A 25,761-nucleotide genomic window follows, 5' to 3' on the forward strand; every position below is an offset into this window, starting at 1 on the left:
GGATTGCTTTCGCAGAGTAGAAACTGAAGGACTGAAGATCCAAGTTTGATTTTAAGACGAAAAACGTAACAAGCACAATGTTCTCTCGTCTCACCGTTCCTGATTTCTAACACTCACTCACAGCGTTCAGCTGGTCTTGAGGCTGTCAGAGCTGATTCTCTCCACATGTTTCCACTTTCATATGGAATTGCGCAAACTTATTTCATCCATTAGATTGAAAGATCTGAAAAAACATAAACATTTACCCGCCCCTTGAAGAAATCAGGACAGAAATGGTTAAAAGTTGACACAAGAGATATTAAAACACCAGGTGTAGAGAGAATGTGTTTGCCTCGTCTACTTGTGATCCGATCGCATCTTAACCCTTATCCTTCCCTTGGGTTATTTTGACCCAGAATTGTTTTTTTTTTTTAATTAAAAAAAATTGAGTTTTTATCAGGTCCAAGACCCAATGACTTTTGTCGCGCTTGAACCAAGAATACAAAAACAATATATATATTTTAACATTTTGTGGTTGAAATTTTAAAAAGTAACAAATCTTTCCCTCACGGGTCAATTTGAACCCCATAGGAATGAATGGAATGAGAGGAATGCTTCAATACGCATAGAAAAACCTAAAAAATGCTCAAAATTCTAACTAAAAATGCTAAAACTTTACCAAAAAATAATTTACATTTGTATCTGAATGCATCCTGAAAAAACTGACACCCAATCTAAGATATTCTGAGCTGAATTAAAAGGTTTATGCATGAAATTGATGTGTGGAATGTTCTTAAATTACTATTTAAATATTATTTATCGATTAAATCTAGTAATTTAGCATTAAAAAATATTATCAAAATGAAATAAAATAAGCTTTCTGAAAAAAAAACTATTTTAACTTTATTTTAAACTATTTCAACTATTTTATTTTATATAAACTAATTTTAGGGCTTCGGGTCATTTTTGACCCGTGAGGGAAGGATTTGTTCCAGGACGCGAGGGAAGGATGATTGCACAGGGCCTTTGATTGTTGAAGCCACATATGACAATTTTACTCCTCCTAAAATGGTAGAAAACTAAATGTGTGAGATCCTGTTGTCCACAGATATGACCCGTCGCAGATGAGTAACTGAGAATCTCTTCAGCAAGCCCACGCGCAAACTGCTGCTAATCAAACTGAAAGTTTTAAAGGAGTAGTTCACTTTAAAAAAAACTTTTGCTGATAATTTACTCGCCCCCATGTCATCCAAGATGTCCATGTCTTTCTTTCTTCAGTCGAAAAGAAATTAAGGTTTTTGATGAAAACATTCCTGGATTTTTCTCCATGTAATGGACTTCAATGGGGTCCAAACGGTTCAAGGTCCAAATGAGAGTTTCAGTGCAGATTCAAAGGGCTTTAAACGACACCAGGCGATGAATAAGGGTCTTATCTAGCGAAATCGGTCATTTCAAAAATAAATTAAAGCTGCAAGCAGCATTTATCGGTGTTCAAGCAGTTCAGACCTTTAAGGCCTTTAAGCACAACAGCATCAAAAGGCATTCAGTTTTATATAACACACGTTTATCCACTGACATAATAGATGGAAAACACCATTTACAGCCAATATAGGCAATTTACCATTGGAAATACATGGTTTTTATGCTTTTTAACAGTTATAGCGCCACCTATGGTCCGATCTCCATGAAACTGTTCATGCTTCTTCAGCATGTTATGACACATATGCTCATCAATTTTTGTGAAGTTCTGAGTTTTCCTTTAGGATTTATAGGCTTTTGGGTGCATTTTGTCCCGCCTATTTAGTAAACGACCCTGTTATAGCAAAACAAATGTAAAATCTCAACATTTTTTTGATAACTATTGATTTAGAGAGTCCAGAGAATAGGCCTAGACTGGTTTGGTTCCAATTGGACGAAAAACCAGGGACTAGTTTGCAAATGTAGGTTTTTAACATATTCGTGAATATTTAATGAACGATTTGATTGACAGCAATGGTTCTATTGGCAAAGTGGTTCAGTATGAGGAGATCTATCCAATTATATGCATTTCGTGGGCATGGGTGCAACTCCACGTGATTACAGAGCCAATAAACTCGTTAGCGCCAACTAGTGGCCAATTTCTTTCAAAACTCTTACAGACCTCTTAGGCCATGAGTCTAACACGCCCATCGAGTTTCGTTCCAATCGGCCACCGTTAACCTTGTTTCATTGGTGCTCAAATTTCATTGGCCAATGGCGGCCATGTTTTTTGAGATACACCAATGTCCTCACACACATAGATGGGGCCACGACACTGCATACCAATTTTTAAGTCAATCGGACAAACGGTCAGTTAAATTTATGTTTTTTTCACTTTATAGCGCCACCTAGTGTTCAATCGTCACCATTGTTTTTGTGTGACCTCAAATTGACCTCCTACACATGTGTACCGAGTTTGGTGAAGATATCTTATTTACTTCTCGAGTTATAGCCATTTTAGTAAAATAGGCTCCTCCCACAACGTTTATTTTGCGTCCCCTAGCGACCGGAAATAGAAATTTCTACTTTTTTTCAATAATTATTGATCTTCAGACTCCAGAGAACATTTCTGCACTGGTTTGGTTCCGATCGGGTAAAAAACCAGGGACTAGTTCGCAAAAGTAGTTTTTCGACAAAATTCAAAATGGCGAAAAATCTATCCAGGCGGAAATGAAATCGGAGATATACGTTTTTTTCGTCAGGTGACCAGCTTTCCAATGATATAAGACACTTGAGTGTACGAGTTACGGTTTAGGAGTTATGAACCGTTTCGCGCAATTGGTTGTTATAGCGCCACCTATGGGCCAAATCGGGCTCATAATCTAATAACCTCTCCTTGATTTTTGTACTACCATCTGACAAAGTTTCAGAGCTCCAGCACTTACGGTTTGGTCTGCACGATGTGTTTTACGGCAGAATAATAAAAAGTTTAAAAAAGTCTAATGCTGCTGCTCCATCTAGTGGACAACAGTGCTATTATCATCTACACAAACTCATACTTTAGACATTTTGAAAAGGATCCAAAGTGACTCAATTGTTACTTCAATAGATGATTCATGCTTCATGCTTACACACACACACACACACACACACACACACACACACACACACACACACACACACACGTTTGGGATAGTTTATTTGTTATTTGAACTATAAGCATATTCATTCACATATTTATTTGTAATCTTATGATATAAAACTATATTAAAACCAGTGACAACAGTGGAATTACAGCCTTCATATACAATATGTCATATTATTAATATCATTTATCTACAACAGAATGAGAGTGTGTAGATTACACATTTTTTAAATTCAGGACCTAATGTGAGTTGTCATATTAATATTTGACTAAATGTGATTGCAAATGTTAAATTAGTGAATTAATAAAGTCATAGTATGAATTATAGTTGAGTAGTGTGACAATGACTATTTTGAACAGCAGAGGGCAGTGAAACACCACTTATTGGCTTAATAGACCATCATATTAATATCATTTTCACCTTTTTAACTGTTATATAGGCATATTTTGTCCGATCTGTCTGAAAATGTTCATGATTATTTAATGTCACGTGTTCTGACTTGTTTATTGAAGAGATCAATGCTTTCAGGGACACTGGGAGTGTAGTAATAGATGGCTTCAACACAGTACATGTGTTGACGTATGTTTTACTGTGTGTACACAGTATGTTTTTTTCATGTTATAGCGCCACCTAGTGTTCAATCGTCATTCAATGTACTTGAATATTTTACATGGCATTTTTACCCCCTTTTTTGAATGAGTGTATATTCAAAACTAATTGATGTATTCTGTATAGTTTTAAATTGTTTAATGCAAGTTTTTCACATTGACAAGTTTAAGGTTGACATTTATAATTTTTTGTATTGAATAAAATTATGTAGATTTTTTGTTAATTGTTTTTCTTTTTGTTTATTGCACTTTTGAGATATTTATCTTCTTTCTATTGATTTTTTTTTTACAAACATAGCCTTCAAATTGGGAGAGTTAGGATAATTTTGATGTGTGGCATTTGAAAATGCTCAAAAGAATGACAGCACAGCATGTAAAAATGCAAAGATATACTCTAGTGAAATTGTTCTATGGCAGGTCATAAAGGGTTAACATAATATTAATTATTATAAATATTATTTCCAACATAATAAATAGATTTGAGCATTTGTTTGTTAGCCAGTGCTGGAAACTGGTTAAAAAAGATTAAAAATAACCAATGCTGTTGCTCTCTCTAGTGGACAACATTGGTTTTACAACCTACATAAACTGTTGAAATGAATGACGGGAAATTTGTTTTTTTTAACTTATGTCTCGGGAATGATAAAGTGAAAAAATCTGAAACTCAGACCTTAGTGTTCAATGAGCCCTCTTGAACACCCATCCTGGTGTTGCTGAGTAATTGAGCTGGGAGTTGAAAGTTGAAATGCATATCTTTGTGTGCTGCGTTTAGAAGATTCAACATGGATTTCAATGTGATTCTGGTAATATAGTACAGCTATTTACCACGTTAATAGCAATTAGGTGAAAACTCAGAACAACTGAAGTGATAAACTCTGACAAAATATGATAGTGAATTGATAAAGTAATAATATGAATTATAGTTGAGTAGTGTAAAAATGACTATTTTGAACAGCAGAGGGCATTAAAACACTACTTATTTTCTTAATAGACCATCATGTTGATTTCATTTTCACCTTTTTAACTGTTATATAGGCATATTTTGTCCAATCTGTCTGAAAATGTTAATGATTATTTAATGGCATGTGTTCTGACTTGTTTTTAACAAGTCTTGTGATCTGAGCATTCATTTTAAGGCTACATGTTGAAGCCATCGATTATAGCCATCCACATGAAGTAGTTCAACTTTTTCTTATAATTATTGATCTAGAGAGTCCAGAGAATTGTACTGCACTGGTTTTAACATTATGATATGATCAGAGATGTACACACACACACCTTTGGGATATTTCTTTGTAATCTAATGTTATAAAACTATGTTAAAAACAGTGACAACAGTGGTAGTTACTCTTATCATTTATCTACAACTGAATGAGTGTGTGTAGATTTTAATTCAATATGACAGTTGTCATAGTACTTTTTGACTAAATGTGATTGTAAATGTTAAATTAGTGAATTGATAAAGTCATAATATAAATTATACATGACAACTTACTATTTTGAACAGCAGGGGGCAGTAAAACTCCACTTATTGGCTTAACAGACCATCATTTTCACCTTTTTAACTGTTCTACAGGCATATTTTGTCCGATCTGTCTGAAAATGTTCATGATTATTTAATGTCACGTGTTCTGACTTGTTTATTGAAGAGATCAACGCTTTCAGGGACACTGAAAGTGTAGTAGTAGATGGCTTCAACACAGTACATGTTGAAGCCATCCACATGAAGCAGTTCAACTTTTTCTTATAATTATTGATCTAGAGAGTCCAGAGAATTGTACTGCACTGGTTTTAACATTATGATATGATCAGAGATGGAAAACACCATTTACAGCCAATACTGGCAATTCACCATAGGAAATACATGGTTTTAAAGCTTTTTAACAGTTATAGCGCCACCTATGGTCCGATCTCCATGAAACTTTGCATGCTTGTTAATGATGTGATGACACATATGCTCATCAATTTTTGGGATGTTCTGAGTTTTCCTTTAGGATTTATAGGCTTTGGGTGCATTTTGTCACGCCTACTTTTGTAAATGACCCTGTTATAGCAAAACAAATGTCAAAGTTCCACTTCTTTTTGATAGTTATTGATCTAGAGAGTCCAGAGAATTGTCCTAGACTGGTCTGGTTCCGATCGAGCAAAAAACCAGGGACTAGTTCGCAAAAGTAGGTTTTTGACATATTCGTGAATATTTAACGAACGATTTGATTGACAGCAATGGTTCTAGAAGCAAAGTTGTTCAGCATGAGGAGATCTATCAATTGATATACATATTGTGAGGGTGTGTGCAAACCACGTGATTACAGAGCCATAAAACTCGTTAGCGCCAACTAGTGGCCGATTTCTTTCAAAATTCTTACAGACCTCTAGGGCCATGAGTCGAACATTCCCAACGAGTTTCGTTCCGATCGGCCTTAACCTAACCTTGTTTCATGGGTGCTCAAACTTCATTGGCTGATGGCGGCCATGTTTTTTGAGATACACCAATGTCCTCATAAACGTACATGGGGCCTTGGACCAAGACACTGCATACCAATTTTCAAGTCAATCGGACTGACGGTTAGGTGGTTATCTGTTTTTTTCGTTTTATAGCGCCACCTAGTGTTCAATCGTCGCTATTTTTTTACTGTGACCTCAAATTGAGCTCCTAAACATGTGTACCTAGTTTGGTGAAGATATCTCATTTACTTCTTTAGTTATAGCCATTTTAGTAAAATAGGCTCCTCCCACAACGTTTATTTTGCGCCTCCTAGCGACCGGAAATAGAAATTTCCACTTTTTTTCAATGATTATTGATAATCAGACTCCAGAGAACATTTCTGCACTGGTTTGGTTCCGATCGGGCAAAAAACCAGGGACTAGTTCGCAAAAGTAGTTTTTCGACAAAATTCAAAATAGCCGAAAAATTTGCATACCGGAAATGAAATCGGAGATATACGTTTTGTTCGTCAGGTGACCAGCTTTCCAATGATATAAGACACTTGAGTGTACGACTTACGGTTTAGGAGTTATGAGCAGCTTCGCGCAATTGGTCGCTATAGCGCCACCTATGGGCCAATCGGGCTCATAATTTGATAACCTCTCCTCGATTTTTGTACTACCATCTGACAAAGTTTCAGAGCTCTGGCCCTTACGGTTTGGTCTGCACAATGCGTTTTACGGCAGAAGAAAAATAATAATAATAATAATAAAAATCGGTACAATTACAATAGGTTTTCAGCACTTCGTGCTTGAACACCTAATAAAAAAGTTTACGTTTTATAAGCACAAATGCTCGCCTTGCTCTGTTCAGTGATGCGCATTTGTGACTCTCCTGTTCGAACTCGTTCATCAAAATGAACAAATCTTTTTTCAAGTCATTTCGTTCATTGAATGAACCAAATGACTCGAAAAAAAGATTTGTTGATTTTGTGAAATGGCCGCTCGTTTCGCTAGATGAGACCCTTATTCATCATCTGGAATCGTTTAAAGCCTTTTCAACAGTTTACAGTTTGCAGTGAAACTCTCTTTTGGACCTTGAACCGTTTGGACCCCATTGAAGTCCATTATATGGAGAAAATCCTGGAATGTTTTCATCAAAAACCTTAATTTCTTTTCGACTAAAGAAAGAATTGACATCTTGGATGAGTAAATTATCAGCAAAAGTTTTTTTTAAAAGTGAACTACTCCTTTAAGTTCAACACACACTCATCTTCGTAAAAAGTAGTGAGACTAAATGTGCTGACGCCACTTTCTCTCCTATTGAAATGTAAAATACAATCGTATCGCAGAGACACCTTTATGTGTCCAAGAGTACATGGATCAAATCCGATAGCTATGCGATCAGTAAAAATGACCAGGTGTAAACCGGCCGCGGGATTCTCACCTCATCCCTCTTCTTGGAGCCCAGGAAATGTCGGGCCACATGCTCCGGAAGCATATTAGTGACCAGAGCCTCGTTCCAGCGCCTCATCTCGTACACCTTCTCCTTCTGCTCATGCACTTCAATCTTCCACAGGAACAGTGTGCGTGCGAGCTTCTCCACCTGAGAACATACACCGCTCAAACGACCGCTCATTCAACTTTCTATTCATCAAAGAATCCTGGATTCTGGTTTCTACAAAAATATGAAGAAGCACAGCTGTTTTCAACATTAATAATAATCAAAAATGTTTCTTGAGCATCAAATCGTCATATTGGAGTGATTTCTGAAGGATCATGTGACACTGAAGACTGGAGTAATGATGCTGAACATTCAGCTTTGATCACAGGAATATAAATTAGTTTACAATATATTCACGTAGAAAACAATTTAACCCTAAAACTGTATTCTGGACAAATGTGGGCAAAATAGTTTTGATTTATTTAAAAAAAATACTTCCCTTGATCTGAGCAGTACAAGACTTGGCTACTGCCTCCTGAACACACACAATTTTTTTTTGACTCAATTCTACAATGTTAAGTGGGTGAAAAAAACTCCTTAATCTTGTATTTGGGTCAAAAATGGGCACCCATAGAAATGAATGAGAAAAACTGTAATTTAGAGCACTCTAAAATAAGCCAAAATAAGACACCAGGTGACAGCAAAGTCACTTCATCTTTAGGTTTTAGCTCTAAGAACTTATTGGAATGATATTTAAATGTAGTTAAAAAAAAATGGAAAAAATAAAACATAAAAATAAGCATAATTTACAAAGAAAATATGATACTTTTTGAAGTAAATAAATTCAAAAATACCCCCAAAACAAAAATAAAAAAACACCATAAATGGATAGACAAAACTTAATCGAAGACGGTGATATAACATTTATAATAAATAAAAATTAGGATCACACCTGTGCCCACATTTATCCACAATTACAGGATTAAGGGCTATAAAATGAATACGGTTTGATTATTATGATTTCTTATCTCACAATTGCAAGTTTACATCTCGCAATTCTGACTTTATTACGTGCAATTGTGAGAAATAAAGTCAGAAATGTGAGATAAAATCGGCGGAAATAAGCTTACATAGAAACAGCTATTTTAAATAGTAAAACCATTTCCCAATATGACTGTTTTTACCATATATTGATCAAATAAACGCAGCCTTAGTGAGACTTTAAATGAATATTTAACACAAAAACAAAATGATGTTATTATTTGCCCAACTTCATGTCATTCCAAATCCATTTGATTTTTTTTCTTCTGTGGAACACAAAAAGTGTTGTTGACTAATATAATTTTTTTTCCCTTTATTTATTTATCAGGGACAATGCACAAAATACATTAGTCTTGCGAAGAGATGCTTTGTGCCAGAGTTAGCCGAAGCTAATTTTCATCATTTTAAGACATTAAAACATTGCAAAACAACTATCAATAGTAATATCAGCTACACATATTAGTCTATGAAAATCATAATAATGCCAGGAAATGGGAACTGGTATGCCAAGCTCGAAAATTAAAATATAAATGGCATAAAAGTACACCAAAAGTAATTAATTAATATGACTCATAAGTCCTTTAAAGCCTTATGCTATTACATGAGGAATAGCCTTAAAGGGATATTCACCCAAAAACTTTAATTCTTTAATTATGTTGTTCCAAATCTGGGGGGTATTCCAGAAAACACATTCTGTGACATACTATCTACATACATGTCTTTAAACCATATGCCATGTGCCATATTTGATTTGATATCTTTGTTTATTTACGATTTTCTAACTAACGTTTGGCATTTTTCTCAAATCAAGTGATCGTACGGCTTCAGAGTCCTATGGGCGTAACGATATTTCGAAGGTGATTTCACATCAGTTTGGTGATTTCATTTCAAGTGAACAAAGCCTTTTAGAAACCGTTCGGAAAGAGATAGAAAGATCAATCTTACATGTCGGGAGAAGTAGTAGAAGCTGACCATCATGACGAAGATCATCACACTCATCGTGTATTTGGAGGGCACAAGATAAAGTCTGTAAAAAAAGAGATAAAGCCTGACATGAAATAACAGGAAAATGGAAGTGGAGTAATATATCCAAGTAAGATGATATCTAAAAGCTTAGTTTAATGATCAAAGCTGTGCTTTTAAAGCATATAAATCAATGCAATACAGTGATGATTGAGAGAAATAAACCTTCCTCAAAAGCCTGATGGATCATATTTGATACATCTTAATCAAGTAAACCTAAGGTGCTTCAGTCCAATTAGTGTTTATCTTGAAATATTACTAACAATATAAAAGTTATCAAGTTTGCTTAAGATTTCACAGCAAAAAGAGATTTTTTACAATTATACTGACTAAAAAAAATATGAACTATCAATCAGACGGCATGTAGTAGATTGAATGCAACAGCTTTTTCAGTAAAGTTTGATTATTTAGAGGCCTTATTACGTATCAAATATGATCCAGAAGGCTTTGGTACGTTTTATCTTACCTCAAGGACATCCAAGATGTAGGCGTCTTTGTTTCCACAGTATTTTCAATTTTGATATTTTTAGGTCAAACCGTTCTTGTCTGTCAGTCATATAATGGAGGTATATGGTCACCACCTCAAAGAGCATGCACAGAGAAGTCCAAATTAAACATGATTTAATGACTCGTAAATGTAAGTACACATTGATGGCCTAAGACACGAAACGAGCGGTTTGTGTGAGAAAACGAACAGTATTTATATCGTTTTTACCTCTTGTAACCACAGCCACGTCCAAGTGATCTGAGGGCGCAGGTACGTCACTCATTGTTTACACAGTGATTTCGTAAGTGTAACCTTCAATGTGAAGATCACAGGAAATCGCAATGGAAGACGATTTCGATATATCAACAGACAATGTTGAATTTTTTTCACAACCGCGCAAGAGATCACTTCCACCGCTTTTTGCCGACCGCCCTCAGATCACTTGGTTACAAGAGGTAAAAACGATATACTGTTTGTTTTCTCACACAAACCGCTCGTTTCGTGTCTTAGTCCATCAATGTGTACTTACATTTACGAGTCATTAAATCATGTTTAATTTGGACTTCTCTGTGCATGCTCTTTGAGGTGGTGACCATAGACCTCCATTATATGACTGACAGACAAGAACGGTTTGACCTAAAAATATCAAAATTGAAAATACTGTGGAAACAAAGACACCTACATCTTGGATGCCCTTGAGGTAAGCTAAAACATACCAAAAATTAATTTCAAAGTGAACTATCCCTTTAAGTACTGAGTAATAATAATTACCTACATGTATTTACTATATAGTTAGGAATAGGGGTTGGTTTAGGTTAAGTAGCATTTAATTTACTATAGTAACAAGGACACTTCGATCAATATTAGTTTGTTCATTTTATCATCCAGTAGGGGAAATACTGACAGCTAGTGGTAAGTTCAAGTCCTAATGCAATAGTGACTTGACTCTGACGCACCTGTATTCCTTAAAGCGAGCCAGATCGTAGCCGTCGAAGATGTCCGTCCAGCTGTAGATGTTGACTACGCCTGTAGCCACAGTGATCAGCAGCATGAGCGTGAGCTTGACCATGTGGCTGACCTGCACCAGCATGGTGGTGGCCATGAGGGCCAGGACTGCGACGTAGCTGTAGTATTTGGGATTCTCCGAACAGTTCCTGGCGGGCGCTGAGACTGAAGGGACTGCGGTCGCCTCATTGGTGGAGGGCTGAGGAACCCGACAGCTTAACTACAGGACACATCAGGAGTCAGACAGAGTCACAGTGTTCAATCGCATCATCTACAGCGGATTTTTAGATGATTAAACATTATGGTTGTCTATTTGTTTCAACTCATTGGTGTTATAAAATGTTGGTGTTTCACTACTGATTTTTAAAGATTTTTGAATGTTTGTGAAAGAAGTCTCTTATGCTCACCGAGGCAGCATTTATTTGATAAAAAATACAGTAATGTTGTCAATAACTGTTTTAAAATGTATTTTTTGTTCCTGTGATAGCAAAGTTGATATTTTTTATTATTATTAGTGTTGAAAAGATAGATAGATAGATAGATAGATAGATAGATAGATAGATAGATAGATAGATAGATAGATAGATAGATAGATAGATAGATAGATAGATAGATAGATAGACAAACTTATATATATATATATATATATATATATATATATAGACGGACAGATGGACAGATAGATAGATAGATAGATAGATAGATAGATAGATAGATAGATAGATAGATAGATAGATAGATAGATAGATAGATAGATAGATAGATAGACAAACTTATATATATATATATATATATATATATAGACGGACAGATAGATAGATAGATAGATAGATAGATAGATAGATAGATAGATAGATAGATAGATAGATAGATAGATAGATAGATAGATAGATAGATAGATAGATAGATAGACAGACAGATAGACAGATAGACTTTTATAACTATATATATATATATAGATAGATAGATAGACAGACAGACAGATAGACTTTTATAAATATAGATAGATAGATAGATAGATAGATAGATAGATAGATAGATAGATAGATAGATAGATAGATAGATAGACAGACATATATATATATATATATATATATATATAGACAGACAGACAGATATAGATAGATAGATAGATAGATAGATAGATAGATAGATAGATAGATAGATAGATAGATAGATAGATAGATAGATAGATAGATAGACAAACTTATATATATATATATATATATATATATATATATATATATATATATATAAATATATATATATATATATATATATAGACGGACAGATGGACAGATAGATAGATAGATAGATAGATAGATAGATAGATAGATAGATAGATAGATAGATAGATAGATAGATAGATAGATAGATAGATAGATAGATAGATAGATAAAGAGAGAGAAAGATAGATAGATAGATAGACAGACAGACAGACAGACAGACAGATAGACTTTTATATATATATATATATATATAGATAGATAGATAGATAGATAGATAGACAGACAGATAGACTTTTATAAATATAGATAGATAGATAGATAGATAGATAGATAGATAGATAGATAGATAGATAGATAGATAGATAGATAGATAGATAGATAGATAGATAGATAGATAGATAGATAGATAGACTTATATATATATATATAGACAGACAGACAGACAGACAGACAGATAGATAGATAGATAGATAGATAGATATACAGACAGATAGACAAATAGACTTTTATATATATATATAGATAGATAGATAGATAGACAGACAGATAGACTTTTATAAATATAGATAGATAGATAGATAGATAGATAGATAGATAGATAGATAGATAGATAGATAGATAGATAGATAGATAGATAGATAGATAGATAGATAGATAGATAGATAGATAGATAGATAGATAGATAGATAGATAGATAGATAGATAGATAGATCGGTCTATATATATATATATATATATATATATAAGTCTATCTATCTATCTATCTATCTATATATATATATATATATATATAGACAGACAGACAGATAGATAGATAATAGATAAATGATAGATATATATATATATATAGATAGATAGATAGATAGATAGATAGATAGATAGATAGATAGATAGATAGATAGATAGATAGATAGATAGATAGATAGATAGATAGATAGATAGATAGATAGATAGATAGACATTTCTTTAATTCATTCACTTGTTTCTCACCATATCCACTATGTCGGCCATTGTGACTATGAAAATGGCTGCCATGGCCCAAGTGTTGCGAGCCCAGCGCGTGTGATCAATCCAAGTGGAGAACGACACCAGTCTCTTTGGAAAAACCTGAACGCAAGACGAAAAATCTCCTGACACTCAGAGATCCACACACTAACATCCAGCCATACGAAAAGGTTTTAACCTTGTACACACATGACCTGTTATCACAGTAAGTGACCAGTAAAGTCAATCGAAAGGCCAGTGATCTAATCACAGTGTGTATACGTTTCCTTCAGCCCTGGGGTGGCTGGGTGAACAGTGTTTGTGGAAACAATTGATTTAATCCACAACAACATGATTTTTAAAATCAATACATTTATATGTCCCGGTTGCCTAGTGGATGAGTGTGTGACCGCTTCTCCTTTCAAGATCACATTATCTGTGCGCTTGTGAACCTGTGTGTGTATGTGCGGCTGCGAGGGAATCAATACTGGTAACGTTATGTTGACCTAACTAATGAGGATGAATCAAACACACTGGTGCATGCTGGGACAATAACTGGAAGAGGATGAGCCTCAGCAACAGCATTTCACTCATGTAACCCGTCACATTAATATTACATAAGAAATCGACAAAGATTAGCATTAGATACGGAAACCTTGACCCCGGAGCCTAATGGAAAGCATAATCATGCAATTTTCAGGAAAATCTCATTACAAAGATGGAACCTGGACACAAAGGGAGTGTCCAGATCAGACCCAGTGATTTCATTGGTGTGGCAAAGAACGCAGCACATGTTAATCAGGTCCAAAATATTAGTAATGAGATTCATTAGAGATTGCTGACCGACTTTACAACTCGTGACACATGTTTGAGTGACAGCTGTGTGTGATTGGTTAACGAAGGTGTTACTCACCCGTGGGAAAATGGCTGCCAGCGAACAGATAGTAAGAATGAGCAGCAAGACTTCTCCCACGGCCAGAGTCACGTAGTTTGCGACCAACCTGTGCAGAGCAAATGAAAGAAAGACATCAGAACATTCCAGAACACACACTAATACAGCAGTGGCGTCACACTGGACGTTCCTACCCGAATGCTTTTCAAGCCCTAGTGGAAAAGCGTGCTTAATCTGTGCACTTTAAATCTGAAAACTAGGACACTTAAAGGAGTAGTTCACTTTTGAAAAAACTTTTGCTGATAATTTACTCACCCCCATGTCATCCAAGATGTCCATGTCTTTCTTTCTTCAGTCGAAAAGAAATTAAGGTTTTTGATGAAAACATTCCAGGATTTTTCTCCATATAATGGGCTTCAATGGGAACCAAACGGTTCAAGGTCCAAATGAGAGTTTCAGTGCAGCTTCAAATGTCTTTAAACGACACCAGACGATGAATAAGGGTCTTATCATGTGAAACGATCGGTTATTTCAAAACTTATTCCAAAAATGTAACTTTTATAAGGACAAATGCTAGCCTTGCTCTATTCTCTGAGGCGCGTTTGTAACGTCACATAATACGTAATTACGTTCAAAAGGTCACGGGCGACGTAGCCAGAAGTACAGAATCAAAATCGTCCGACATCGTTATTTTTCCTTTTAATTCCTTTTTTTGTAAACGGTGTTTGAGCTAGTTTGCACGTTCAACCTATGCGTTCAACTTGTAAACACTCTGACTCTGTACTTTCGGCTACGTCGCCCGTGACCTTTTGAACGTAATTACGTATTACGTGACGTTGCAAACGCGCCTCACAGAATAGAGCAAGGCTAGCATTTGTCCTTAGAAAAGTTACAATTTTGGAATAAGCTTTGAAATAACCGATCGTTTCGCATGATAAGACCCTTATTCATCGTCTGGTGTCGTTTAAAGACATTTGAAGCTGCACTGAAACTGTTATTAACTGTCGTTTGGACCTTGAAGTCCCATTGAAGTCCATTATATGGAGAAAAATCCTGGAATGTTTTCATCAAAAACCTTAATTTCGTTTCGACTGAAGAAAGAAAGACGTGGACATCTTGGATGACATGGGGGTGAGTAAATTATCAGCAAAAGTTTTTTCAAAAGTGAACTAATCCTTTAAGTGTACTTAAATGAGCACACACTTTTCCATTACCATCTCGACTCGCCTCGACTCGCTTTTCGCCCTGTTTTCCCATACGCACAACCGGCGCTGCGTCATAGAACGTCTCTGAATAGGTTCACGCCCACTTTTGGGGGAAAACAAACTAGACTCCCCATAGACTTCAATACAAAATAACGGCAAAAACCAACGTCCGTACACAGTAAATAACTTAAGAAATCACTTATATAAAACTTGTCAAGTAATTATATGTCACAACCCCACCCAGTGGCCAGAGGTGTCTCACCCGGGCATTTACATGTACCTAATCGAGTCACCAGGTAAGCCCCTGAATGATTTTATTTCGTTTTTTAAAGTAAAAAACCTTAATGTATATATTATGAATTTATGATGATGATGGCAGGTAGCCTGGGCTAGTTGATATAACGGGCATAAAACATGTATTTTTCACGCTCTATGAAAGGCAGGGTGGACATAATTACTTGACATGTTTTATACAAATGATTTTTTAAGTTATTTACGCCTGTCGGCTGTGTACGGACGTTGGTTTTTGCCGTTATTTTGTATTGAAGTCTATGGGGAGTCTAGTTTGTTTCCCCCAAAAGGGGGCGGGGACAAAATTGACAGTTAAGTTCCCGGATGTGCCGGTTGTGCGTATTGCAGACAGTACCGCCACAAATAGTACCCGGTCGTCATAGCGACGCATTTCGTTCCTCGTTACCCCATCAAGCTCTCGCTGGATCCTCTCTCCGCCAAACCAAACAAAGGAAAGTCTGCACCTCCTCGTTTGACCACCGCGTATTCATCCGAGTTGCCATAATAATATTAAGTTTAGTAACTATCTCTGGCCAAACTATTTAAAAATGGCGGCGTTATTCTGGATACTCCATCTGGCGCGTGCAATGATGATTCTCTCTGACCAATCAGCAGTCGGCATTGTTTTTGTCACACGCTCGCCATACGCCGATTTCACGCAACCGCCATTTTGAAATCGAAAGCGAGGCTCCGGTGGGAAGAACCCCCGAAAGTACAGATAGACAACAATGCCTTGGACTATAAACCTGAAGCTAAAAAAAATGCACCAATAAATATATTAGAAATCAAAACGTTTTTTTTTTTATTAAACCATGGGTGATATAAATTGGCAAAAGGCAAATACTATAAAAGCTTTTATTGACACCAGGCTCAGCAAACGACTCGTTTTTCAAAGTGGGGAACTATGACGTCAAAGAGGATAAAACCCCACCCCCGCAGAAAAAGATCAACGCCTACTTCAACACGTCCGGTTTAGCCCCGCCCACCGATTCGCGCATTACACGCATAGCTAAATAAAATAGATGCCTACCTCGTGATGACAAACCGGATCCAGCTACTGAGCAATAGACCCCTTTTCAGTTGGTAAACATGGTGACGTTTTTATGTGGGCGGAGCTTAGGTGGAGGCAGAACCATTCACTAATGCTAGTTAGCTTGTTTTTTTAACAATGACTGGAGAAAATCAGATTTTATCTTAATGTGTAAGGTCACTCAGTGTCCAGGACAACGATTGTTATTTTCAAAAGTTATCTTTAACGGACGGAACCAGATTGGCCGACCCGTAGCCGTCTACACGCTCACTCAATGCATGGACGATCTGACAGGATTAATGTTACGTTACCTCGGTTGAGTGGCCTGACTTCTACACCTACCTTATAGAGAAAATCATAAAGAGAAACTGAGGGCATATAAATCTTTAGTATATGGTCCTGTACAAGACTTGTGTGTACGATCCGCAGTTCTGCCGAGACGACGACAATATAAAAGAGTGACATTACAGTGCGATTTTAATGATGTGAATATTTTCTAAAAATAAAAGTTCCAGACACAGCATATTCATTTTTCATCAATTCTTGCACCAAACAACACAACAAGATGACATTTAATAATAGTAACAATAATTTAAGCTCCGTATTATGTAGCCGAATCTGTGCTGGTTTGTATTGGCCGCCTCCAGTTTTCACTTTGTTTTGCCTCCAGCTAGCGCCGTGACGAAACTGTGATGTCGGCGCAAAAGGGGTCTATAGAGACTATTGTGCAGTGCCTGGTTGTGGAAGAAGACAGTCGCTGCATAAGCACAGCTCGTTCATCATGCTCTTAAAGGGAATGTGATATGACGCTCTGATTCGCCCAAACCACACCTATGAATAATGAAGCTATTTCTGACCAACCCCTTTTAAACTTGCGTCGGGCGCAAGAGTCATTTATCCCAACGGTAAAAAAGCAACACAAAAGTTACTTGATACTTGCGTTTCAGATCGTTACAATAGGGCCCATAGTCTTAAAATGTATTATTTCCCTTTAAAACTAGGCTAAAGTGGACTTCTTTTCCACAAGGGTCTGCTCAGATGAATCAGAATCAAATCACAATCCGAATCTAATTGAATCAGGAATGATTCCCAGCCTTGAATGAAGATGGACATTTCCAGAGACAAAGGGAAACACTAAGTAGCAACAGGACCTTATTTTTAGAGCAATAAACAGATGGTATAATAACTGTAAATAGATTATGGCCGACCTCGGTTGACCTCAGTAGTGTTTGTGTGGTGATTTGTGAATGTTTAACTGACCAGGGGTCAATGAGGGCCTCCATGACCGCAGTGAAGAGCAACACCACACACGAGCAGCTGAAAGCGGCCCCGCTCTGCTTCTCCTTCTCCACGGAGAAACGCGTCTCCAGCTCCGGGTCGGTGAAGCGCAGAGACAGGCGATTAGTGTACTTCCCTTTCAGCCTGAAGAGCACAACACACACAAGTGTGTCATATAATGTAGTAATGTAGAAAAATATAATGGAGTGCAGTGTTTCCCTTACCATTGTTTTTTTTTTTGCGGGGCGCCCTCCCTAAAATGCTGACGAAATCCAGTCATAAAAACTGAATTTACTGTATAACGGGGAATTTCACAGAATTTTTTGAGGAATAAATAGAAAGCGGTTCAGTACACTTGAAATCAAATCGCTATGTAGACTAGTGTGTGTGAATATTAAACCACAAAGATTATTTAAATAAGAATCCTGCATGTTCTGTGTGAATGAATGGTGCAGTCGACGCGCAGTTAACACACAGAAACTCAAAAGGTCTTCACGGCAACCCGTCAAAATAAAAGTTTGGTTTAACTTGACAGAAATATATTACTGTTGTACGGTAGAATTTAGACATGTCCCAATGTAATAATACACTAACACTAATCCAAATAAATCATCATCAAAACTTAATTTTTTAAGCAATAATCAATTTTTCTTCATGTTTTAATTTTAACAGTAAAGCTATGATTAAAATTGACAAATGATAAAATTTGTTTTATGTCTTCATTTTATTAACAGAAAAAAACACAACACAGAAATAGTGTGAATTTTTTTCATGGATTCAAAAAAAAATGTTTTAGAAGTTTAATGATTCATAATAAATGATTTCAATTAATTAGACATGCTTTTTAATTATTAAAAAAAATTACAACACACTCCGCAACACTAGCAGCGCCCCACCCCCAAACACTTCAAATCAAGTGTACTTCAAATCTTAAAAGTATATTTTTAAAACATTGCATTTGCAGATAATGTAATATTAATGAAATGTAAACGAGAGTACACATTTGAGTCATGACTACACTTTTTCATTATAATCTTTTAAATCTACAATTTCTATAAGATGTTCTCTTTTTAAAAGTATGCTAAAGTGTACTTTAAAGAAAGTTAAGCTCCATCGCCGCTGGTTTATGGCATGCTGTAACTGATGATGCGTGCGTGTGTGTATTTCTATTGTAAACGCCGTCCGGTAACCACAATGTTTACAGATGCGAACCCGACGAACCGAAACATTACTCTACTATTACATTCAGTGCAAACTCTATTATCTGGCATGCGGGTTTCTGCTCTGTTGGAACACACACACACACAGGCGCATACATCTTTGTGGGGACTCTCCATAGGCAATAACTATACAAACTGTATATTCTGTCCCCTTACCCTGCCCCTATCCCTAAACGTACCCCTCACACACACACACACACACACACTGCCCCTATCCCTAAACCTACCTCTCACAGGAAACATTCTGCATTTTTACATTTTCAAAAAACATTACTTAGTATGATTTATACGCTGTTTTCCTCATGGGGACCGCTGGCTGGTCCCCACAATGTAGGTGATTTCAGGTTGTACTATACTTGTGGAGACATTTGGTCCACACAATGTAATATAAACATGAACACACACACACACTACGTACGCTTGTACGGTCTCTCTCTCCAGCAAAGCTTCATTGAGGAGTTTGTTGAGCTCCTGTTCGTTCTCCTGAGCGTCGATGACTCTCTCGGCCAGATCACGCAGACGTAACCGACGCCGCGGGTTTGGGAACGAGGGGTTCACCACCTGCGATCAAACACACACACACACATGAGAACATGTCTAGAATCTGTGATCTGCATATCCAAAACCAATATCATGATTATGAAATACAGAAAAATCCAAAAGTGCAACAAATTTTCAGCATGACAATATTGTTAAATGAAACCTATAGATCCTTTCACACTAATTATTAGGGCTGGGTAATAAATATCGATTTCTCGATATTAATCGATTCTCATTTTTACGAACCGATATCGATTCTTAAGTCTCAAGAATAGATTAGTCATCCTGTTTCATTTGAATGAATGGGATTGTATCGCGGCTGCGCACATCAAAAAAAAAAAAAAAAAAAATCGCAATAATCTTTGTCCTTTGTTACTATTGATATGAAGCAAAGTCTCAATTTTCAAATTACGTCCATTTTCTTTAGAAATTCAAAAACATAAATAGAGTTTTGGCGCTGTGGCGTGAGATCGCTCTGGAGAAGCAGCAGCGCTGATCTCTCTTCCGGGTTAATAATACCAGTTACAGCGCGAAATAAACATGAATGAGCATCTGAAAGTGTGTTAAAAGATAAAGTACAACTTATCGAAATTCATATCATGTCACATTGATTCGCTCAATCAGCGTTTTAACCGTGGAAAGACGTCAGTTAAACATCTTGTAATCAATGTATCGTCATATTTACCTCAGAAAACCCACATAAACTAGTTAGTCAGCTAGAAAAAAATAACTACAGAGAGGAGCATTTTGCTAAATATATAGCCACCATTTAAATGTTTAAATTTCATATAATGTTCTTATTTTAAAAATAAATAAAAGTGTAATTTAAGTGATTCATTCATTATTACCTTCTTATTTTAATAAATGTGGCAAGTTTTTTATGACAGTCACCATTTAAATGTTTATATTTCATATAATCTTCTTATTATATAAAATAAATAAAAGTGTAATTTAAGTGATTCATTCATTATTACCTTCATATTAGGCTAATGAACCCTAGTAGGCTACAACTAGACACCCATAGTTTACAGCATTAGTTAAGAGATTTGATTCCCTTGAGAAAAAATGCCATTTATTGTAACTGATATCCAAAATAATCGATATTGAATCGAATCGAATCGTAATCGAATCGAATTGCAAGCTTGTGAATCGAAATCGAATCGAATTGTGAAATTTGTCTCAATACCCAGCCCTACTAATTATGAACATTCATATTTCATATCTCAATGATTTGTAAATAGTTCTTTTTTTGTGTGTGTAGACATTGAAGAACATTTTAGACCAATACGAATTTTACTTTTGGCAAATGTGTCGAAAATGATCATGCTATTACATAAGCATACTGAAATATAGAATTTAAAGGTTATTTCAATGCTAGTTGTTCAGGCTAGTCAGCAGTTAGTTGATCATTTTCAAATCAGTAAAATACTTTTAGTTTACACTTTTAAGGTGTCTTTGTGAGTGTAATTTCACACTGAAGTACTGAGTAATAATAATGAACTACATGTACTTCCTATAGGGTTAGGGTTTGGTTTATGGTTGCTTGCATGTAATTATGGATAATTTAAAGTTATAGATTAAATACAGTTATATTTAAAATTTATAATACACATTTAGGCACCAAGCAACTTGTTTATTATAGCTATAACATTATGTTTTAACATTATTACTAATGTATTTGCTCATGTAGGATTGTGAAATCCTTTGAGATTTTAATCCATAATTATTTTAACATTAAAAAAAAAAAAATACATCACATCAACTTTTCAAGTAAAAAGTTTTATGCAGGGCTTCGATTAGTCACCTGGTTCTTTGGACAATTAACTGGTCGATCAGTTTTGCATAATCTGATAATTTGAGAAATGTTGAAGGTGTCTTGACTGTATATCTAGTGTGCGAGGAGTACCCGTGTGTCCAGCTCCTCGGGATCCTCCGGTGTGGTGCACGCCGTGTGGACGCTCCCGTTGCACTCCTTGGTGTTGATCAGTAGTGGAGAGTTCCCATTCGATGACGTCACCGAAAGCTTCTGGAAAAAAACCATAGTTGAGTGTGTGGGAATGAGAGAGACACTCAGGGATGGAAATGACGGTGAGAGGAAATGACACTCACGACTCCATTGATGCCGTTCTTGCCCAGGGGTCCCTTGGGCACCAGCACCAGGTACGTCTCAATGCCCCTTTCCTTCAGGTACTCGCAGCGGTCTCCGCCATTCCCCGGCTCCACATCAAACTCCCCGTGCAGACACTCCAGGGTATTCTGGGAGATGTGCACTCGCCTACAAGACACACATCTGAGTTCAAGCATAACTCGTTTTTCTGTGTCCGTTACTGCCCGTTCTTTTACTGATCACACAACACTTACTGTAAGGAATCTGTTGACAACTCAAGAAGAGTCACTAACCACCCGCAAATCACTTTCACCTACTATAGTTATACTGTAGTTATATTCGTCTTTCTTTCTTCAGTCGAAAAGAAATTAAGGTTTTTGATGAAAACATTCCAGGATTTTCTCCATATAATGGACTTCAATGGGAACCAAACGGTTCGAGGTCCAAATGAGAGTTTCAGTGCAGCTTCAAAGGGCTTTAAACGATTCCAGACGATGAATAAGGGTCTTACGTATCAAGCGAATCGATCAGTCATTTCAAAAATAAAATACAAAAGTGAAAATAAAAATCAAACAAAAGTCAAAATCAAAATGAACGAATCTTTGAACCAAATAACTCAAAAAAGATTTGTTCGTTTTGATGAATGAGTTCGAACAGGAGAGTCACGAACGCGCATCACAGAACAGAGCAAGGCGAGCATTTGAGCTTATAAAACTTAAAATTTTGTATTTATTATTTAAATGAGTGATCGTTTCACTAGATAAGACCCTTATTCATCACCTGGTGTCGTTTAAAGCCCTTTGAACAGTTTGCACTGAAACTCATTTGGACCTTGAACCGATTGGTTCCCATTGAAGTCCATTATATGGAGAAAATCCTGGAATGTTTTCATCAAAAACCTTAATTTCTTTTCGACTGAAGAAAGAAAGACGTGGACATCTTGGATGACATGGGGGTGAGTAAATTATCAGCAAAAGTTTTTTAAAAGTGAACTACTTCTTTAAGTATGTGCCCTTGGGAAGAATAAGTACACTTTAACAAATATATTAGTAACTATATGGAAAAATACACCGAAATAAAAAGTGAATTTAAAAGAATATACAGGTGAAACTCAAAACATTAGAATATCGTTTAAAAGTTCATTTATTTTAGTAATTCAACTTAAAGGTGAAACTAATATATTATATAGACTCATTACACACAAAGTGAGATATTTCGAGCCTTTATGTGTTATAATTTTGATTACAGCTTATGAAAACCCTAAATTCAAAATTAGAATATTGTGAAAAGATTTTCATATCTGTAAGCAATAACCATCAAAATTGTAACAATTGGTAAAACTAATATATTATATAGACTCAGTACGAGCAAAGTGAGATATTTAGCCTTTATTTGTTATCATTTTGATGATTATGGCTTACAGCTTATGAAAACCCTATATTCAAAATTAGAATATTGTGAAAAAGGTTTTCACATGTAAGCCATAATCATCAAAATTATAACAAATTAAGGCTTGAAATATCTCACTTTGCGTGTAATGAGTCTATATAATATATTAGTTTCACCCTTTAAGTTGAATTACTGAAATAAATGAACTTTTGCACGATATGTCTAATTTAATTGTAATGTAATGTTTTTAAATGTAATTAGCTGAAATTATGAGGACTTTTTTTTTTTGGCTCACTGAGGTCAGACTAGTACATCTTTATGTGTGATTTCATAATTATTGTCTAGGAAATATGGTTAAAGTGCACTGCTGAATGTACTGACAAACATTTATGGGAAACTAAAATTTACTTTAATGTCATTTCTTTCGAAACCTGTATGTCATGTATTTAAATATATTTGTAAAGATGAACTTTTAATTTAGTGCACTTAAAATTACACTAACACTAGTATTTCAGTATAGTAGTAGTATTTATAGTATAGTATGTGCTTTAGCATGTTAGTCAACATAAAAATAAGTGTACTTCTTTGAAGCATGACAAAAGATTATTAAAACATAATGATTAAAAATATACATTATTACTAAGTGTGTTAAGAAACAGTCATATAAGTGTTCTCGCTTTAGTTTAAACACATACTTAAGGGGCCTTTTATTTAATTAATATTTGCATATTTAAAAAAACATATAATTAAAAGATTTGCTGTACTACAAGTGCACATTAAATACAACTAAGCGCACTTCTCTTTCACAAGGGTGGGTCTCGTTGTTAATGAGTATTACTGATGATGATGACGACGGATGAGGGTCTAATAATCTGGTATATATCCAGATGTGTGTATCCATGAGGGTTCGCTCATGTTTGGTTTGCAGTATGTGGGTGTAATTCAGTTAGGGAGGACTAAAGTTTAGCTTGAACAACCAGATGCATTTACACTTGTCTGAGTCATTTTCACAATGACTGATCTGCCGTCTGTCTTCTCTGTGTCTCAGAGGGCATTTACACTGGATACACACATGAATGAAGAGCTGCATGATATATAATCAATCAATTACAGGCTGTGATTTAATTAAGTTCTCTATGTGCTATCGTTTTCATTTACTCGTGTGTAGTTCATGATACAGTGTCTCAGAAACTGATTTAATATAACGCTGAAATAATAATAATTATTAAGATTTTATTGTGATAATTATTAAATGTATTAAACAAAATAAAAAATATATTGTAATAATAACATTATGCTGTAAAATATTCATTTAAATTATTTTTGTTTTACTGTAAAATTACAATATTTTTAATGTCTAAATTTCTAAAATTAAAAACGGTATACCATCAAGCTTTTATTTTGATGGGGTACCAGCAAATAAATAAATGCGCTGTTGGTTTCAGAGTGAAAGCACTATGTTCATTTACATACATATTAGAAAACTAGGAAATAGTGTAAATTTACTGTAAAATAAAACGAATTAGATTTTTTTTTTACGGCACAAGGTTATTATTACAATATATATATATATATATTATTTTGTTTTCCACATTTAATAATAATCACAGTTAGTGAGAGTTATATTGAATTGGTCAGAAATGGTGTGAATGTGGCCCATGAGAACTGAAATGGAAAGAGATTTTTTTATTAACTGTTGAATTTATGCGTTGTGTTGGTTCTTGTAAAGAGTAAAACACATTTTTTTTATATATATATTCACTCCCAAACAAACAAGTGCTGACATTTGATTTAAAAAATAATTTTTTTATATTTTTTTATATTGTAATACTTTCACATTGTATCTCCAAAATAATGTAGAAAAAACCTAAAGAGGGTATGTTTTAAATATTTGTTTTACTAAGCACTATGAATGAAGTATCAGTCTTACCAATACTGATATTGATGCCTCTATTAAATGGATTTTCCACCTTAAATTTTAGCAACTAATTATAGACATTCAACATTACAGTAAAATTGAAAGCTACCCATTTGAAAATTAAATAGGCTGAAACTACTTTTAATTTAAGAGGATTTAAAACAATCTTCACATAAACTTATTGCAATAAATGTCACATTTAGCTGTGCCTTTTAATGGTTTAATCATTTTTTGGCCACTACTCTACATTACTGAATAACTATTTATTATTTTTCCGATATCGTGCAGCCCTACAGTAAAAACGTATGAAATGGCCAAATCTAGTGAATTGACCCTTTCATTCAGAACCAAAAGCACACAAAAAAGCTTTAGCACTTGTGAAGGTGCAGGTCTTTACCCTGGTATTCCTCCTGCCTCCATCTTGTTGGCCACCGTCACGTCAGTAGACCACACATCATACTGCCAGCGCTTCTGTCCGAGCACCCCGCCCAAGACCGTCCCAGAATGCACCCCGACACGCATGTCCACATCGGTCTGCGTCTTCTCTCGGACGTATCTGAAAT

At 35.4% G+C, this 25,761-nt stretch overlaps 1 protein-coding gene across 2 annotated transcripts in view; it reads right to left on the minus strand.

Annotated features, from left to right (window-relative positions):
• adcy3a (adenylate cyclase 3a) overlaps nt 1-25,761 on the minus strand; it is a 55,904-nt gene that overhangs the window by 10,472 nt on the left and 19,671 nt on the right. The window contains exons 6-15 of one of the 2 annotated variants that reach the window (XM_039651311.2): nt 25,596-25,754; nt 21,894-22,059; nt 21,691-21,807; nt 19,663-19,805; nt 18,007-18,168; nt 14,242-14,329; nt 13,335-13,451; nt 11,067-11,335; nt 9,546-9,627; nt 7,563-7,721 (exon numbers count right to left, since the gene is read on the minus strand). In XM_039651311.2, the coding sequence (XP_039507245.2) occupies nt 7,563-7,721; nt 9,546-9,627; nt 11,067-11,335; nt 13,335-13,451; nt 14,242-14,329; nt 18,007-18,168; nt 19,663-19,805; nt 21,691-21,807; nt 21,894-22,059; nt 25,596-25,754 (1,462 nt within the window). Of the gene's footprint in view, nt 1-7,562; nt 7,722-9,545; nt 9,628-11,066; nt 11,336-13,334; nt 13,452-14,241; nt 14,330-18,006; nt 18,169-19,662; nt 19,806-21,690; nt 21,811-21,893; nt 22,060-25,595; nt 25,755-25,761 lie in introns of both variants that reach the window. The other variant, XM_039651310.2, reaches the window with a different exon arrangement.

The sequence above is a fragment of the Pimephales promelas genome, chromosome 12 (genome assembly GCF_988280905.1).
Source record: "Pimephales promelas chromosome 12, fPimPro1.hap1.1, whole genome shotgun sequence".
Classification (NCBI taxonomy): domain Eukaryota; kingdom Metazoa; phylum Chordata; class Actinopteri; order Cypriniformes; family Leuciscidae; genus Pimephales; species Pimephales promelas.